At 42.8% G+C, this 20,220-nt stretch overlaps 1 protein-coding gene and 2 pseudogenes across 3 annotated transcripts; 2 read left to right on the forward strand and 1 right to left on the reverse strand.

The window, feature by feature from the left end:
- Positions 1–279: 279 nt before the first annotated feature.
- On the forward strand, positions 280–6,571 carry LOC309616923 (olfactory receptor 13H1-like; annotated as a pseudogene). Its single transcript has one exon. The product of its transcript is annotated as an olfactory receptor 13H1-like (transcript).
- Positions 6,572–7,447: 876 nt separating this feature from the next.
- Positions 7,448–8,395, reverse strand: LOC309616906 (olfactory receptor 6Z7-like; the record flags this gene model as incomplete). Its single annotated transcript, XM_082368296.1, is given in 4 exon segments — positions 7,448–7,555; positions 7,558–7,699; positions 7,701–8,239; positions 8,243–8,395. Coding segments are annotated over 4 exon segments (939 nt in total). The 5' UTR covers positions 8,393–8,395.
- Positions 8,396–9,117: 722 nt separating this feature from the next.
- LOC309616907 (olfactory receptor 9S13-like) lies at positions 9,118–14,411 on the forward strand (annotated as a pseudogene). Its single transcript has one exon. The product of its transcript is annotated as an olfactory receptor 9S13-like (transcript).
- Positions 14,412–20,220: the final 5,809 nt, after the last annotated feature.

Here is a 20,220-nt window from a genome sequence, read left to right on the forward strand (position 1 = left end):
CAGATTTACTTTCTTATTCTCCCCTAGGTTCCAGAGCAGCCTGACTCCTGTTCGTGTGTGGTCTCCTCATGGAGAGAATGGGTGAAGTTCCTGGATTAGACCCTACTGGATCCAGGTGTGTGGTTGGGTAAGGGAGAAGTGTGGGGAGAGGATGTTTTACCTGATGCAGCTTTATCTATCCAAGCCATACTTCCATCCATCCATGCATCCAACCATCCATCTATCCATCCATCCATCCATCTATCCATCCAACATCCATTCATCCATCCATCTATCCATCCATCCATCTATCCATCCATTCATCCATCCATCATCCATCCATCTATCCATCCATCCATCCATCCATCCATCCATCCAACATCCATTCATCCATCCATCCATCCATCCATCCATCATGTCCTCTCTGCCTGGTATTCTCTTCCCTCTCCCAGCCATGCTAATAGGGTCACCTTTTCCCCTCCCAACACCCTTCCATCACTTCCTCAGGAAGCATTTCTGTCCTCTCAGATTAAGGCAGAGTCCCTTTTGCTCATGTCAGAAACTCAGATTCCTACAAGTGCTAGGCAGGTACTTAGTGTTCCCACTGTGTTTCCATATCCTAGTACAGGCATGTCCTCTCTCATCCCTTTCAAATTACAGCATTCAATTTGGGTGTCAGGTCAAAGGAGGAGATAAAGGTATACGCATATTTCCTCCCTCATGTTAAAAAAATTGTAGCCTACCCACTGTTCTCTCCCTCACTGTGGCATCCTAATGACTGCCCCCACCAAACTCACTCTTCCATCCATTTCATTAACAATGTATTAGAAATCTATTTCTATAAGTATAAAAAGTTTCCTTGTTCTTTTCATTTCTGCATAGTATTCTGTGTTACGGATGGATCCTAGTTTCTTTACCCAGTCCCATATTTATAGATATTGAGATAGTTTTCCATCTTCTGGAATATAACCTAGTACTTACATTAAAAAAAAATGTTTGAAAATAGTCCTGTTGCTCTCTCGTTTTGCACGTGTGATCACATCGGTACGAAAACGTCCTAGAAGTTGCAGAACTTGGTAAAGGATGCAGCTATAGATTGTCAGGGAACGGAGCACAGTGGGAACAGATCAAGGTCCGTGGATGCTCCAGGAGCAGTGGGAGACCCTGGACTTGTAAAGGGAAGATTAGAAAAGACTTCAGCATCCAGGATGGACCAGACAGTTTTCTGCCTTACTACTCTCTACTAATTCAACCCCTCAACACTCCTCACTCCTCTCTACGTGGTGGGGGTGATTCTTCCCATCTCCCAGACGAAGAGCTGAGACCATGAACGGCGAAGGGACTTGGTGATGATGACACCAGTTCTGGAGTGCGGTGACTCTTCCTGTGAGGTAGGTGCCATGTACAGCCCCCCTTAGGGACCCTTTGCTGTAAGATGCTCAAATTCCTCACCAAGCCCCCAAAACCCTGCACTGTCTGGTATCCCTTTATCCTCAGTTCCCATGATATTGCACTGCAGGGTCTGAGGGTTTGATTGTTAATTTATTTACATGCTTATTGTCTATATCCTTGTCTCTACCACTGATTGGAATTATTTAAAGTTTGGACCTTTACTTTTTTATTACTGTCTCTGTACCTAGAATAGACTTATAGGAAATGCATAATAAATATTTGTTGGAGTAATGAGTGAGTGAATGATAGATAGGGCTTGGTCTTTTCCTTTTATTTTTCCTTTATATCTCCACTTCGTTCTTAGAATTATTTTAAAATATCCATCCATATCATTTTACTAAGTAATTTCACTTCCTGATCATTATCTTAAGGAAATAATTTTACAAGTGTGTAAAGATGTATGTATAATAATGATTCACAAAAAATTGTTTATTGTAATTTAAAAATGGAAATAATCTAAAATTTCAAAATTAGGGATTAAATGCATAAACCATGACAAACTTATCAATGCTTTGGAATATAAAATGATTTGAAAGAATTATGGAAAAATGATTCATTTGTCTGAAAACATGTCAGTGCTAACTTCATAAGTGAAGAAAAGCAGTTTACAAAACAGAATGAAATATACATTCCCGTTTTGCTTCTGGTGTGCATTTGTGTGTTTCTAGGTTTTTGTGTATGCCAAGAAATACGTTGCAAAAGAGTTATAGTAAAATATTAACAGTGGCTACATTGGTAATGGACTCACGGGTTTTATTTTATTTTAATCTTTGCAATATTTTTTCTATTTCTGAAAAATTTAAACATGATTAATTGAACATTGAGGATAATGAGTAACATAAAGATTTGCCTTCATTTTTTTTTTAAATTTTTTTATTTATTTATTTTTGGCTGTGTTGGGTCCTCGTTTCTGTGCGAGGGCTCTCCCCAGTTGCGGCAAGCGGGGGCCACTCCCCATCGCGGTGCGCGGGCCTCTCACTATCACGGCCCCCCCCCCCCCCGTTGCGGAGCGCAGGCTCCAGACGCGCAGGCCCAGCAGTTGTGGCTCACGGGCCCAGCTGCTCCGCGGCACGCGGGATCCTCCCAGACCAGGGCTCGAACCCGTGTCCCCTGCACTAGCAGGCAGACTCTCAACCACTGCGCCACCAGGGAAGCCCAGATTTGCCTTCATTTTGCATCTACAATGTTTCAGCCTCTGTGCTTGTTTCTTTTTTTTTTGTTTGAATTTTTGAATTTTATTTATTTTTTTATACAGCAGGTTCTTATTAGTTATCTATTTTATACATATTAGTGTATATATGTCAATCCCAATCTCCCAATTCATCCCACCACCACCCCCCTCCCACTTTCCCCCCTTGGTGTCCATACGTTTGTTCTCTACATCTGTGTCTCTATTTCTGCCCTGCAAACCAGTTCATCCGTACCATTTTTCTAGGTTCCACATATATGGGTTAATATACAATATTTTTCTCTTTCTGACTTACTTCACTCTGTATGTGAGTCTCTAGATCCATCCACGTCTCTACAAATGACCCAATTTTGTTCCTTTTTATGTCTGAGTTATATTCCATTGTATATATGTGCCACATCTTCTTTATCCATTCGTCTGTCGATGGGCATTTAGGTTGCTTCCATGACCTGGCTATTGTAAATAGTGCTGCAATGAACATTGGGGTGCATGTGTCTATTTGAATTGTGGTTTTCTCTGGGTATACGCCCAGTAGTGGGACTGCTGGTTCATATGGTAGTTCTATTTTTAGTTTTTTAAGGAACCTCCATACTCTTCTCCACAGCGGCTGTATCAATTTACATTCCCACCAACAGTGCAAGAGGGTTCCCATTTCTCCACACCCTCTCCAGCATTTGTTGTTTGTAGATTTTCTGATGATGCCCATTCTAACTGGTGTGAGGTGATACCTCATTGTAGTTTTGATTTGCATTTCTCTAATAATTAGTGATGTTGAGCAGCTTTTCATGTGCTTCTTGGCCATCTGTATGTCTTCTTTGGACAAATGTCTATTTAAGTCTTCTGCCCATTTTTGGATTGGGCTGTTTGTTTTTATAATATTGAGCTGCATGAGCTGTTTATATATTTTGGAGATTAATCCTTTGTCTGTTGATGCGTTTGCAAATATTTTCTCCCATTCTGAGGGTTGTCTTTTCATCTTGTCTGTAGTTTCCTTTGCTTTGCAAAAGCTTTTAAGTTTCATTAGGTCCCATTTGTTTATTTTTGTTTTTATTTCCATTACTCTAGGAGGTGGATCAAAAAAGATCTTGCTGTGATTTATGTCAAAGAGTGTTCTTCCTATGTTTTCCTCTAAGAGTTTTATAGTATCTGGTCTTACATTTAGGTCTCTAATCATTTTGAGTTTATATTTGTATATGGTGTTAGGGAGTGTTCTAATTTCATTCTTTTACATGTAGCTGTCCAGTTTTCCCAGCACCACTTATTGAAGAGGCCGTCTTTTCTCCATTGTATATCCTTGCTTCCTTTGTCACAGATTAGTTGACCATAGGTGTGTGGGTTTATCTCTGGGCTTTCTGTCCTGTTCCATTGATCTATATTTCTGTTTCTGTGCCAGTACCATATTGTCTTCATTACTGTAGCTTTGTAGTATCGTATGAAGTCAGGGAGTCTGATTCCTCCGGCTCTGTTTTTTTCCCTCAAGACTGCTTTGGCTATTCAGGGTCTTTTGTGTCTCCATACAAATTTTAAGATTTTTTGTTCTAGTTCTGTAAAAAATGTCACTGGTAACTTGATAGGGACTGCATTGAATCTGTAGATTGCTTTGGGTCATATAGTCATTTCCACAATATTGATTCTTCCAATCCAAGAACATGGTATATCTCTCCATCTGTTTGTGTCATCTTTGATTTCTTTCATCAGTGTCTTACAGTTTTCTGAGTACAGGTCTTTTACCTCCTTAGGTAGGTTTATTCCTAGGTATTTTACTCTTTTTGTTGCAATGGTGAATGGGACTTTTTGCTTAATTTCTCTTTCTGATCTTTCGTTGTTAGTGTATAGGAATGCAAGAGATTTCTGTGCATTAATTTTGTATCCTGCAACTTTACCAAATTCATTGATTAGCTCTAGTAGTTTTCTGGTGGCTGTGCTTGTTACTTCTTAACCATAATTGCTTGTAATCGTTCCAACATTGCTGTGAGGGAGATTCTTTAATGATTCCCATTTTACAGATGAGCTCAGTATTCTGAGTGAGCTTTTCCAAGTTTGCACAGCTACTAAAGGACAGAGCTAGGATTTAAACCTGGGCTATAGTGACAGCTGAGGTCTTATACAACACTATCTCCATTCTGGTTGTGGTTACAGGAATCTAAATATGTTAAAACATATAGAAGTGTAGACCAAGAATATCCGTTTTATGTATATTAATTTGAAACCTAAAAAATTTTAGTTGGTTCATTTAAGGAATTAAATGAGTGAAGTAGGAGGGAAGAAAGCCATCTCTATATCCCACACTTGCTGTTAGATGATGACTCATAAATTCCAATATGGACTCCAGGGAGATCTATCCATAGGTGAATCAGTCTGGAAGGAAAAGTTCTACAGCTTTAGGAAGATGATAAATGGCAGCTGTCCTGGAGACTGTGGTGAGCTAGAGAGAATCCTCATCCGAAGAGGGCAGGTCCACATCCCAATCTCTAGATGATTTTAAATGTTTTCACAGCTAAGAAGTGATCCAATTAAAGCATAGATGAGAGCCAGACTGAACATACTAGTGCTACTCTTCAAATTTGTCTTTAGGCTGCCAATTCCTTGAGAGCAGAGCCTATTTTCCTTGCTCACTATTGTAGTTCCATTGCCTGGGATAGAGTCTGGACTGAGTTAGTAGCTGCTCAAAAATATTTGTTGAATGAGTGAATGACTCTACTAAAGGAAGGATGAATGGGGACTTCCTGGCAGTCCAGTGGTTAAGACTTCGCCTTCCAATGCAGGGGCCACTGGTTCCATCCCTGGTCGGGAAGCTAAGATCCCATATGCCTTGCGGCCAAAAAACCAAAACGTAAAACAGAAGCAATACTGTAACAAATTCAATAACGGCTTTAAAAAAAATGGTTCACATAAAAAAAAAAAACCTGTATTTTTTTTTTAAAAAAAGAAACGATGAATGAATCAAACCATAAATGGATTTACGAATAAATGACTCAAGTAGAAATGCATGAATGAAATAATCCACTAGCCAACATGTAAAAGAGTCAATGAATGATTGACCCAATCCATCCAACAATCCACCAATCCATGAATCAATGAATGATTATATGATAGGATGAGTCAATGAGGGATGCTGAATGGTGGATTATATTAAGCAACATTCCCACCAAGGGACATAGCAATGCAGGGTAAAGGAGTAGTGATCTGAGCAGCAGTGCCAAGGAACCCACTAGAGTTTGTGCCTTGAAAGAGTCAAACCGTACTTATATGAAGCTGTCAGTTTCTGAACGACTCACTCAGGATGACCCATATTTTCCCACCCAGCTAAGTTTCAGAAGGAGCATGGACATCCAGAACAGCACAAAGAAGATTTACTTCATTCTGCTTGGGCTGTCCCAGTACCCACTGGTTCAGACCATGTTCTTCTGCCTGCTCCTCATGTCCTATGTTGTCACCCTTCTTGGGAACAGCCTTATCCTGCTACTACGATCCTCGGCTCTCCATGCCCATGTACTTCTTCCTCAGTAAACTGTCCTTCCTGGACATGTGTTACACCACATCTAGTGTGCCCCAGATGCTGGTCAACTGCTTGGCGACCATCCCTATCATCTTGCTAGGACAGTGCTTGGCCCAGATGGCTGCAGGACAGTACCTGGGTGTTGTGGAGTGTCTCCTGCTGGCTGCCATGGCCTATGATCGCTGTGTGGCCATTGGTGACCCCCTGCACTACTCAGTACGCATGGGGCCCCGACTTCATAGCCTGTTGGCCGGGACCTCATGGACTTCAGGCTTCCTGTTGACTGTAGTCCCTGTGATAACCATGCCCTTGGAGTTCTGTGCTTGTCAGGTAATCAACCACTTCTCGTGTGAGCTCCTGGCCCTGCTCAAGCTTGCCTGCTCTGACCTGCATTCCTATGCAGGTCATTTCTATGAGTCGCTCCTATGTGGCCATTGGTAGCGGAAGCACGGAGTCTTAACCACTGAACTGCCAGGGAAGTCCCCCAACACGAATTTTTATTACTTAAAATAAAAATGAAAAATATGCTAGTATGGTAGTAAGTCATTCTATAGAAGGTCTTTCTTTGAATTTGTTTTCTCTTATAAAATGCATATTTATTCAATTATAAAGGTAATACAAGCTTATTGCCAAATATTCAAATGTATAAAATAGAAAATATGAGTCCCCTGTGGTCTCATGCCTAAAAACATAGCTAATAACTCTTTGATATATATCTTTTCAGACTCCTTTCTAGGTTATTAGTTATTAACATAAATAACTACTGCAATTAGTCTATTATTATTGTTTTACAAATCTTTGACATACTCTTATACTGCTTCTTTCATTTTTAACTAAACAACCTACCGTCTCCCCATGGCAGTATCTGCAAGTCTGGTTTAATGTCTTTAATGAATGCCTGTTATTTCACACTATGTATATAATGTAACATTTAAATAATTTCATGTTGGTGGACATTTGAGTTATTTGCAAAAATTTCCAATAAAATAATGTTTATTCCAAATCTCACAGTGTTGCAATAAAAATTCTTGTACTTAAATTTTGTATTATACATTTTTTTTACAGTGGGCAAGGAGTAAATTTCCATTTCTTGTATTACTAGAGGGCGTGCACATCTTTTTTGTAGGTTATCAGCCACTTACATGTTTCCTTCAATAGCCTTCCTGTTCATGACCATTTTCCTTTTGGTTTTTCTCTCGGTGGAGGTCTTTATATTTTTCTCCTTTATTTAAAGAAGTCTTTATACGTTATGTTGCAAATATTTTCCTCCGGATTTCTATTTGCCTTTGAAAGCTGTGCACGTGTTTTGGCCACGAAAGTGTTAAAAATCAGGAGCAGGAAATGTCAGTTCTCGCTGAAGAGACTCGGCGCTGGGGGAGGGTTTTCCGCAGCGCTGCGAGGACCTCCTTGTTCCGCAGGCAGTAGACTAGATCAGGCAGCACATGGGCGTGGCCACCGTGTAGATGACGGACAGCAACTTGTTGAGGTCAGTGGGTTCGACACGGCTGGGGCGGTAATACGTGAAGAGAACCACTGAGCAGAAGATGTCCACCACAATCAGGTGGGAGGCGCAGGTGGAGGGTTTTGCTGCCGGCAGCAGCCGAAGGCATTTGGAGCACAGCCCTCCTGATGGCCGCATACGAGGCCAGAGCAACTAGCAGGGTCCCGCAGATGACGATGGCAGAGATGAAGTCGACCAGCTCCGTCAGGGTCACGTGGGTGCAGGACAGGTTGAGCAGAGGGGAGACATCACAGAAAAATTGGTTGAGGACATTGGGGCCACAGTAGGACAGGCTGGCGATGCATGATATCTTGACCACCGAGACCAGCAGCCCACCAAGCCATGAGGACAAAGCTAAACCCAGGCAGATCTGGGGCCTCAGGAGCAGCAGGTAGTGTAGTGGGCGGCAGACGGCCACATAGTGGTCGTAGGTCATGGAGGCCAGGAGGGTGCACTTGGTGCCAGTGAGAGAGATGAATAAAAAAAGCTGTATTATGCAGGCTGTGAAGGGCACAGGGCATGCACTGGACCTCAGCCCCACGAGCAAGCTGGGCATGGTCACTGACATGTAGCACGTCTCCAGGCAGCTCAGGTTGCCCAGGAAGAAGTACATGGGCTTTCAGAGGTCACCAGGACTGCAGACAAGGGAAATGATGAGCGTGTTCTCCAGGAGGGTCAACAGGTAGAGAGTCAGGAAGACGGCAAACAGCACAATGCTTATGCCTTGCCTGGCAGGTAAACCCAGTAGGATAAACTTTTGCACTCTGGACATATTGCCCTAGTCCAGAGACCTCTCCATCTATGTAAGAAAGAAACAGGTTTGTAGAGACCATGATCCATGCAGAAATAAATTGATCAAAGGGGGAGAGAAAATACAGTTAGGGCCCCTAGAACCAATGCTACTTTGCTGTAGGTTGACTCTTGTTCTGAGCGCCAGCAAGGAGCAATTGGGAAATTGCAAAACTGGAAACGGAAAATTTAACACTACTTACTACATCTCTGATCATTGACAAGATACTCAACCTTTATAAGCCTCCATTATCTTATCTGTAAAATGGAGGTGAAATCTATCCCCAGGAGGTCCTTAGTCCTTATGGATATTAAACATGGCAACAGATGAGAAAGTGCTTTATAAAGAGAGTCATGAGTATTCCTTTACTTTCTTTTTTAAAATAAATTTATTTATTTTAGGCTGTGTCGGGTCTTCGTTGCGGTGCATGGGCTTCTCTTTGCGGTGGTTTCTCTTTGCGGTGGCTTCTCTTGTTGTGGAGCACCGGCTGTAGGTGCGTGGGCTTCAGTAGTTGTGGCGCATGGGCTCAGTAGTTGTGGAGCACGGGCTTCACTGCTCTGCGGCATGTGGGATCTTCCCGGACCAGGGCTCAAACCCGTGTCCCCTGCATTGGCAGGCTGATTCTTAACCACTGCGCCACCAGGGAAGCCCCATGCACTGCTTTTTGAGCATCCCCTGCCATTCACGAGCTTTTCCGAAGACGCAACATGACCAATCTCAAGGCAGTGCCTGTTTTCTTCCTCCGGGTTTCTCAGCGGTCCCTGAGATACAGCTGCTCAGCGCTGCTGCCTTCCTTCTGGTTTACCTGGCCGCGTTTCTGGGGAACATCTCCATGGTGGCCGCCGTGACGATGGACGCCCGCCTGCACACGCCCATGTACTTCTTCCTCAAACACCTCTCCTTGGTGGATATCTGATCCGTGTCCACCACCCTGCCCCAGGCCCTGGTGGCCACCCTGCTGGGCTCGGGGCAGATTTCCCTCCATGTGTGCACCTCCCAACTCTTTGCCTTTGTCTGCCTGGAGTCCACAGAGTGTTTTCTCATCACCTCCATGGCTTATGACCATTGTCTGGCCACCTACAGGCCCCTGGTGTATGGGGCAGCCATGAGGCCCCGGACCTGCGTCTCCGTGGCAGCGGCCTGGGGCAGCGGGCTCCTCTTCTCTGCCTTCCCCTAACCAACACCTTCTCCCTGCTCTTCTGCGGCCCCAACGTGATTGACCACTTCTGTGACATTCCGCCACTCATGAGCCTAGCCTGTGCCAACACAGGTGTCCACAACATTGCGAGATTTGCAGCCAGCGGTTGCGTCATCATCAGCTGCTTCAGCCTCACTGTCCTGTCCTATGTGCGCATCTTGGCCACGGTGGTTCAGATCCGCTCAGCAGCCAGCCCCTGGAAGGCCTTCTCCACGTGTTCCTCCCACCTGGCCACCGTCCTCCTGTTTTACGGTACTGGCAGCTCTGCCTACATGCAGCCCACCGTGCGCTATTCCCCGTGGCAAGGGCGCCTGGCTGCCGTCTTCTGCTGCATCCTCATGCCCACCCTAAATCTGCTTATCTACAGCCTGAGGAACAAGGACATGAAGGGGTCCCTGCGGAAGCTGTATCTTCAGGTGCCACCTTAGGACATGGAGTGACCCAGAAATCCAGGCTCACAGGATTTTCCTTGTGGTCATAGTGGAGGTGTTAATGTCTCCAGAGACCACCAGGGACACACTGGGTGGCCCAAAAAATTGACAACAACGTTGATGACGATTCATGCAGGAAGCCCCAATAGGCAGCTGGATAAAATGGAGACGTGTCCAAGGTGCATTTAATTTAGGCAAATGGTACTGTACATACACAGGGGAAGGTAGAAAGAGGGAGAGAATAATTTAAAATACAGTTGACTTTCGGTATTCACGGGTTCCACATTTGCGGATTCAACCAACCGTGGATCATGTACTCTGTTTACAATCCCTGGTTGGCCGAACCCATGAATGCAGAACCTGTGGGTATGGAGGGTGGACTATGGGACTTGAGCATCCATTCTGGTATCCTGGTGGGTACTGAACGACAACTGTAGTGAGGGCTCATTTCATCCCAAAGCCCACCAATGACCCTGTATCCTGGAGTATGAGTCCACTAGGGGACTTTCTGCTCAGCTCATCCATTTCCATGGACCTCCCACAAGTGACCACACCTTGGCCTGCTCAAAATGATTCTAATGCTTAGTGGTACACATTTTCCATCTAATATTTGTCTGAAATGCAAGTCAGTGAGTTCATCAGAAGAAGCAACTATTCTGGAAGAAAAATAGTCCATATCGTACTTGCAGAGATATGGTCTTCATGTGGCTCTTTCCTAAGAGAACATCAGGGATACTTTTTTCTTTCTGTAATGTTTAACTGATAGCACTGTATTGGTTGGGTTTTGGGTTCAGCTGCTTTAACAGACCAAACAACAGTGGCTTAAATAATACAGAAGGGTTTTTTTTTCTCTTTCCTGTAAACGTGGGTGTCTCTACACCACAAAGTCATCCTGAGACCAGGTTCCTCCCGTCTCATTGCTGTACCGTCCCATACAGTCTCCTTATCCATGTGGTAGGAGAAGGCTCACTAGCAACTCATCCACAGCCCAGCTGCAGGAAGGAAGACAGAGGAAGCAGAGGGCAAGGAGAGTGCTTTTCAGATGTGACCTGGAAGTTGCGCCCATCACTTCTGCTGACTTCCCATTGGCCAGTGCTTAGTCACATGGCCACTCTGACCTGCAAGGGACGCTGGGAAATGTTGTCTCCAGCTGGGTTGCCATGTGCTCAGATAAAGCTCCAGAAAAAAATGGAGAGAACAATATTTACTATTTTTTAATCACTCCTCCACATCTGATCTCTTGATGAGCCACCATTTAAAAAAATAAATTTGTTTATTTTATTTTTGGCTGCATTGGGTCTTCGTTGCGGCGAGCGGGGGCTGCTCTTCGTTGCCGTGCGCAGGCTTCTCATTGCGGTGGCCTCTCTTGTTGCGGAGCATGGGCTCTAGGTGCACGGGCTTCAGTAGCTGTGGCTCGCAGGCTCTAGAGCGCAGGCTCAGTCATTGTGGCGCACGGGCTTAGTTGCTCCGTGGCATGTGGGATCTTCCCGGACCAGGGCTCGAACCCTGTCCCCTGCATTGGCAGGCGGATTCTTAACCACTGCGCCACCAGGGAAGTCCCCAAGCCGCTATTTTTTATTCCACCTATTGTCATGCTTCCAATTCTTCCCTTTTTCCCAGGCCACCTGTACTAGTCACTTTTATACATTATCTCTATCACTCTTTATAAAATTCTCTTCATTTTACACGTGGAAGATGAAATTCAGATAGGATAGGCAATCTACCCAAAGTTCAGAGGGTTGAGAAAGGATCCAATATTTTTGCTCCAGAACCATTTGGGGTTCTACTTTTTTTTTGGGGGGGGGTTCTGCTTTTTAATGATAGAGATTGGATTGTATTTCTCTAGGACTTGAAAAAATCTTACCTTGTTGAGACATTTCTTTGGGAGTTTTTAGGAGAGGGTTGCAGTGCTACCAACATATCCTTGAGGGTTGAAGAGCTCTCCTTTACTTGAGAACATCAACCTCTTGATCAAATGCATAATCCCTGGGAGAGACATAAATTGGCATGTGACCAGCCAGCCACATCAGGCAAGTCTTTGGTGATTCCTGGGGTTGGCAGGCACACACCAGTGAGTCCCATCCTGGTATAACCCCTTCCCCTTGTGTGGGAGGAAACTGTGATTTAACGTTAGCAAATAGAATACAGCAAAGGTGATGGGTGTCACTCCCACGATTACCTGAGATATACTGTCTGAGGCAGAAAACATGTAGGCGCTTGGTGTAACCCCCAGACCCTTGAGTGGCCAACTCCCTATCAGCTCCAAGGTCACCTCATCCGAACGACCTTCTGTGGCCCTGCCATCCAAAGCAGATCCCCTCCGGGTGACTCACCATGCCTGCATCCTGTTTTGTTACCTCCATTGCATTTATCATCCTTCTGAAATTACCTAAGTTATTCAGTTTGTTTGTTCTGCCCCGAATCCCCATCCCCTTCCTTCAGATATAATCCCCATGAGGGCAGCGCTCTGGTCTCCTCAGTACTGTATCCCCTGTGTGCCGTAGTGTCTGGCACACACTAGGTGTTCAATGTGTATTTTTCTGAACGAATATGAAGCAGAACAGCAAAACACAAAAATCAGAGCTTCTCTGGTGTGAGCTGGGGTCCGGGGGCTGGGATCCCTGAGCCTTGGTGGTTTCCTATCTCCATGGTCATTTCTGCAGCACCAGCCTGGAATCTTTGGGCTCCACAAACCCAGTTCAGACACCCCTTCCTGAATCAGATTAATACCTGCTAGTGAATCTAAACCACCATTCATTGAAAGATACTCCATTATTTTATGTTCCACTAAGGAAGAAAAAGATACTGCCAATCAAACCATGACACCTCATCAATAGAACACATCCTGATCTCCTGTGTTAAAACGTGTTCAGCCTTCAGATCACAGTTCAAGCATCACTTCCTTATCACCCCCTGCTGGCCAACTTAGACCATTTTTCCTTCTATACTCTCATTTCTTCAAAATATGCATTGCAATTTTAATTATTGTGTAATCACTTGTTTAAAATTTGTCCCCGACACTAGAATGAAAGCTGCATGAAGGTAGATATTACTTTGGCTTGTTTACTGTGGTGCTGATAAATCAACTCTCTGGAAAATAAAAATAGCATTTGCCAATTTCCATGGTGTAAACAATCTCACCACAGCTAATGCCAAGCTACTGATAGCTTAAAGACTGATTTGCAACATTCTTGAATGTTTAACAATTAGCTCTTGTGAGCTGGTACTAGCATGCTCCAGCACACAGTTGACCCAGACCAGATTCTCCCTGTACATAATAGAAGCTCAATAAACAATTGGTAAGTGAATGGGTAGACTGTCGTTGAATCACATTGAATGGACGTGTAGCAAGTACTTCAGACTTCACACATCTACACAGAGCTCTTCATTAATCCTCCACACCTGCATCTTCCCCAGTTTTCACCCCACTTAGTGGCATTGTCATCCATGAATCAGGACAGAATCCTAGAAGGCATACTGTATGGTCAGGCCACTCAAGGTGGCTGTTTTCTTGCTCTCTCTACATCTCTACATCTCTACTGCTGGACCAGTGCCTGCATCACCTACACTCACACACATGACTGACTTTCCTACACTTGCCCCAAGCCCCAGCTGGTGATTGTTCTTATCAAAGGGGCCGTGAGGGGCGTGCGGCTCTGCTGGTTTCCCTGGTAACCAATGAGCCCACCTGATGTTAATTCCCCCATAACTGGCAATCTCCCCTTCCTCGCCAGGGAGTGAAGATGCCATATCCTGCCTGCGGTCTGCCACAGACGGTGGGGTGTTGCTTCAGACGTGTTAAGCGCCCCAACCCATTAAACCATTGATGTCTCTGTTGCTGACTTCGGGCTTTCTTCGGTCTTGAGGCCGGGCAAGTCCAGGCCTTGTAGGCCTGTGGGGTGCAGCCCAACAACTGGCAGAGCCAGCCAGCAGACCGAGGAAACTCCTGTGAGCACCAAGATGTCGGGAAATACAGGATAGGAAATGGAAAGTTGTGGGGGCTGTACGCTCGCATGTGGGGCCCAAAGGTTCCAGGGGTGATCCCGAATGTTGCAGGGGAAATCCCGGGGTGGCTGTCCACTAGTATGCGGGGCCCTGTGGTGGCTGTTGATAAAAGAAATGTTCACACATTGAGATACAGGGAAGTCATTCAGGCTTATACCTGAGTTAACTTGAATGTTATGCTACTTAAAATAGCCTGTTTGTGGCCTGTCATATATACGTTGTACATCTGCTTTAATTATTTAAGGGCACACTGACCAGAAGTAAAGAATGTCCATGTTAAAAATGAAGATTAAGTGCCTCTCTTCCTTGTCCTCCTTTGATGATAAAAGACTCCCTTCCCAGGTGCCAAGGCCATACTGACTCGGTGTATGTGCTGATCTGTTTTTTTTTCCCTGAAACATTGAAGAAATATAACCCTGACTTGTTTAATGTTCTTTGTTCTGACAATATATAAAACTGTGCTGAAAACTGGAGCAGCTTCTCAAGAGTAATCTTGGAAGATGGCTTTCAGGTTAGCCCTCAGTTTGGCTTATAAAAATAACTCTTTTCTATAATAAATAAAACTTTTCTATTCTTTTATAGATTTTTATTTTCATTAACATTGCTTTGGCGTAGTCAGCAGGATATCAGAAGAACCCACCTGAGGTCACCTGGAGTCTCCTTTAGACCACGCTTGTAACAAGCATGGGCCCCTTGAGCCCCTCTGGCTTCACAGCACCCTTCAGGTGATTTGGTGAGTTTTTCCGGATACCTGGATCTCCTTATTATTAAGTGATGGTCCACGACTTTTATTTGAGCTGTTATCTGAAGACTTGGAGTCTTAAGAGGGTGCCGGTACGTTTCCTAGGCAGAGGACCTGGGGGAAGTCCCAGGCAGGAAGGCCTGGAAGGAATTTTGGAGTGAAATGGGTTGGCTGACTTTTTAAATGTGGCTTAAAATTGGAAATTTAAATTTAGATGTGCACCTTAGAGTAAAATGAAACTAAAAGAAAGCAGGAGATTGTGCTTCTGAAGCCTCCCAGCTCCTGGACAGGCAGCCACCCACTGGAGCTCCGGCTGGCTTCTACAACTGGTATGGGGCCAATACTTAGATACTCACCTAACCCTAAGTTGGCCAAGATGAAATTTTTTTTGACATTCCAAAACTGATTTTTGCATGCACAGTTAAACACAGCTGGCTTGATAAAACATCTTTTCAAAATTCTGACCCTCAGAGAGAAAAGTACTCCTAGGAGAAGGCTTGAAGTTGTAACTCTCATCATGTCCTTGAAATGCAAACACAGCCCACGCTGCCTGAGACTACAGCCTTGGCTCAATTAGTAGAAACTAAAACCTTAAAAAAAATGGACTTTTAAAACTCAAGCAGGAAAACTATGAGATCTCTGTGTCTATCTGGATGTATGTATGTTTGTGTATGTTATAAATGTGATCTGTTTCTACCTACAGATGATATTATCAATATGAATTTGTAGAAGAGCTCTACTGACTTAAAAGTAAGCACTTACGAATTAGATATTTTTAAATGTAACAAAAAAGTAATCCAAATGTTTAAAGGATCATGTGATACAGAATTACTCTTTAATAAATGAAAACAAGCCTAAGTTGTTGCTTTGATTAATACAGACATGTCTTTAGGGTCATCAGCATTAATACTTTAATTGTTCCTAGGTTTACTAAAAGTCAGTAAGTTCATGTTATCTTTGTTACAAAATTTGTCGGCAAGAAAATTAACTTGGTATGATGATATTTTCATAGGTAATGAAATAGAGATCAATGGGATTAAAATTTTTACATGAATTCTTTAAAAATGATTGTTTTATGGTATGTCTATCTAAAATTAATTTCTCCAGATGTTTGATAACTTGAAACTTTAGACTTTTCCTAAATTAAATTAAATGATGGGAATTCATTGAATATCCAGATCATTTCCAGTTAAGATAAAAATACTGAAACATTCATTGCTAAACGTGTCTAAATTTACCTACTTTGTCATCTTTAGAGAAACACTAAAGATTTTGGGTTTATTAAACACACATCTTATACCATATTAAAAAGAGAATGTATATGTATAACTGATTCACTTTGTTATAAAGCAGAAACTAACACACCATTGTAAAGCAATTATACGCCAATAAAGATGTTAAAAAAAAAAAAAAAGAGAGAAATTATGGGTCGGGGTTGGGGGGGGGGACTTTCCTGGCAGTCCTTCAGGGGGAGTGGATTCGATCCCTAGTCGGGGAACTAAGATCCTGCAAGCTGCGTGGTGCAGCCAAAAAACAAACAAACAACAACCAAAAAAAAAACCCCACAAAAAACCAACAAAAAATACGCAAACCAAAACAAAACACAAAAAAACAAAACCCACACACCTATAGTCAATGAATCCAAATGGGTCTCTTCACCTGAAAGGCTGAAGTGGGTTGGGTACCATGGCAATGTACCTGTACTTCATCCCTCCTTCAGGGTCCCACCTGGAGGAGACCTGACTATCAGATGGTCTGGGCACCAGCCCTAGACCCAGAGTGGTAGGAGATTCAAAGCTGGGGCCCAGGTGGGCATTTGGCTGACCCTTCTGAGGTGGTGGTATTCATAAGTGTGTGTGTGTGTGTGTGTGTGTGTGTGTATGTGTGTGTGTGTGTATGTGTGTGTGTATGTGTGTGTGTGTATGTGTGTGTGTATGTGTGTGTGTGTGTGTGTGTGTATGTGTGTGTGTGTATGTGTGTGTGTGTGTGTGTGTGCATGCACATACTTACTGCTATGCTTCTCTGCATTTTCTTTCAAGAGCATCTGCTGGAAGTGTAGGGTTTGGCTAGCTTGAATGCATGTAGTGGGGCAACACTGAAGTAACCCCATTTCTGGGATGCTGGCTTTTTGAGAATTATAACAAAAAAGAAAAACCCTACACAAAGAAACCTACAACTGCAACAGTATGTAGGAATAACTAAGGGGAACTTACTTTGCTGGCTGATAAAAACGCTTGAGTACATAAAAGAACAATATCATATTCCCGGATGCTAAGTTTAAATGTAACAATGTTAATTCTTCCGGATAATTCATTTATAAATTCACTTCAATAATCATCAAAAGGCTGTTTTTAATTGTTAAACAAATTTTCATCTGGAAGAGTAACAAAATTCATTTTTCTCATATAAATATCACACACATAAATAAACTTCTTCAAGGCACAGTGATAGAAAACTCATATGAGGCTATAAAAGTTAAAAAGAATACAGATCTATGATATAATAGGGTGACAAAACAATGAAACAAAGTGGATGATCCAGATACAGAACTGTATTATAAAATAAAATATTATGACTATGTATCATTTACTACAATTGATGTTGGGGCAATTAACAATGGGGGATAATTTTTATCTTCACATAATACATCAAAGTAAATTCAATAATAGTTAAAGTATATTTTACAAATAATAAAAACTGCAGAAAAAAATACTAATGTTTAGAGAAGGTTAGATTTTTTAGGTTTAAAAAAGATATCAGAATTGAGCTATATAAAAATTGAAACCTTGTCAAAAAAATAATTCAAAGAAAAGGCCAAACTGGGGAAAACATTTATGGCCAAAATGAAGACAAATAATATCTTTATTACATAAAGAGACTTCAAATTGATAGGAAGATATTAAAGCCACATAGACAATGCAAAGAGAAGAAATATAATTGCTTAACAAGCTTAGAGGAAAATGTTCAACGTCCTTAAAAACTAAATAAATGCAATTAAAATTAGATGCCCTTTCCCTTATTAAATTAGCAAAAGTGAAAAGTGATCTTAATACACAATGTTAGCGAGAATGTGTGGAACACACACCATCCATCAATGTGTTAATTGCAGCAGTGCAAACTGGTGCTCTTTCAAAGGAAAACTTAGACGTGTGTATCAGGAACCTTAAAACAATTATTCCCCTTCTGACACAGTAATCCCCCATTGGCGAAATCTTAAAGAATCCTAAATTTAGAAAAAATATTTTAAGTACCAAAATGTTCATTACAGTATCATTTACAATTATGGAAAATCAGAACTAAATTAAACATTCAAACAACAGAGGGTGTGGGAGGCATGCAGTCTTAGCCGGAGGTAACTCCTGGAGGAGACAGTATGTCTCTCACAAAAAGCAAAGCCCTTACCCTTGACTTGGAACGCACTCTTTGTCCCAGGCCTGAGGAATGTAAAAGAGATTAGCAAAGCTATCTCAGGCCAGGAGACCTGAGAGTCCTGGTTGTTCCTTATGGCTGGGGGCTGTGTGTGAGCCTGGTTAAGGGAAGATAATGTTCAAGGATGGTCTTTGTAAACTTGTTGACGTCCATGGTGGTGACTGAACTGAGATGATAAGCAATTCTATGGGTTCATTGTCTAATAATGAGTTCCTCTTCTGTCTATATAAGATTCAGTAGATTCTAAATAAAGCGCCTTGCAACCATCAGTTGTCTTGGTCCTTCTGACCCCATACTCTCGGTGCTATTCAGTCCCTTACCCCTCTCTGTCGGGACCTGGAAGACCCCCTGCGGTGGCTGGACCCTCGCAAGAGGGAGGGCCACACAGATAAAGCTCTGGGTATACTGTGCAGCTATTAACAAAGTGAAAACGACTGACAAGGGGGTGATAGAGCAGTCTGTAAGGTGTACAACAAGGTGGAAAAAATATGCTACTGCACACATGGAATGATCACATCTATTTGAAAACTATGAACACCTTACAGCCACATGCATAAATAGGTGAAAAAGAACAGAGGTACCGTGAGAACTAGACCTCTTCCCCACCACTCCCTAGAGGCAAGCACTTTCATAAATCTGGCAATTATTTTTAAATTATAAGAAAACAAACCAAAACGTTAATGGTGTTCATGGTGTATTGGGGGCACGAGTGGCAGCAAGGCAGAAGGAGTAGGAGATCTACCTTTCTGTAAAATAGAAATTGTTTTTAATGAGCTAAGTATTGCTTTAAAATGAAAAACATGAATCTTTCAGAAATGCAGACTTTAAGAAAAGGAGAGAGTTCAGGCAAATCAGAAAGAACAAGCACAAAGACACAATAGCTAAAATGGGCAAAAGGCCTAGATTACACACAAAGAACTTTAAAAGCATATGGGCGGGGGGGTGGGGGGGTGCTTCCCTGGTGGCGCAGTGGTTAACAATCCGCCTGCCAAGGCACGGGACACGGGTTTGAGCCCTGGTCCGGGAAGGTCCCACATGCTGCGGTGCAACTAAGCCTGTGCGCCACAACTACTGAGGCTGCGCTCTAGAGCCCGCGACCCACATCTACTGAGCCCATGTGCCACAACTGCTGAAGCCCACATGCCTAGAGCCCGTGCTCTGCAACAAGAGAAGCCACTGCAATGAGAAGCCCACGCACCGCAATGAAGAACAGCCCCTGCTCGCTGCAACTAGAGAAAGCCCGCGTGCAGCAACGAAGACCCAACGCGGCCAAAATAAAATATAAATAGATAAATAAATTTATATTAAAAAAAATATGGGGGAAGAATTCATTAGTAAGCAAGAAGCACTTTTTTGGCTTATCAAATAGGCAAACTTTTTCATTGGTTTGTTTTAAGTAATAAATATCCAATACTGGTAAAATTGTTCAAATGCTTATTTATACCAGGCGTAGCAAAGACATTTCTTTGCATGTACAAACTGCTCAGTTTGTTTTACCTGGGTGGTATGCTGAGAACCATTACAAGCCTGTCTTCAGGTTCAGTGGACCCAGAGAGAGCGTGATTGATTAGCAACACCTGTCACTGACTTAGGAGGGAGACGTTTGCCACACCCCTGGGCCCCCCCTAGCTGGGGGATGCGAATGCCCCTCCACAAACAAATTCAGCACCATCTTTCGAGAACCACAGAGATGTTTTTTACGTCTCATCTAGTGATATCACTTTTTGGAAATCTATCTTAAGAAAGCAACTATAAATACAATGCTTTATGCTCTGTTAATCAAACCTTTATATAATTGTCATTTTAAAATTGTCATTACAAAATAGGTGAGAAAAAAAGAACTTCAAATTTGCAATTATATGAAAAACCTTACTCACAGAAAAGCTTGTAAGTACAGAGACTACTGAAACATGATAAAATGTGGTTGTGTCTGATGTGCGGCTGTGGTTTACAATCCTGTAGTTTACTAATTGTCACTAAGAAAACTCTTAGAACAGCCAATGGT

The sequence above is a fragment of the Balaenoptera borealis genome (genome assembly GCF_965194805.1).
Source record: "Balaenoptera borealis genome assembly, chromosome: 19".
Lineage (NCBI taxonomy): Eukaryota > Metazoa > Chordata > Mammalia > Artiodactyla > Balaenopteridae > Balaenoptera > Balaenoptera borealis.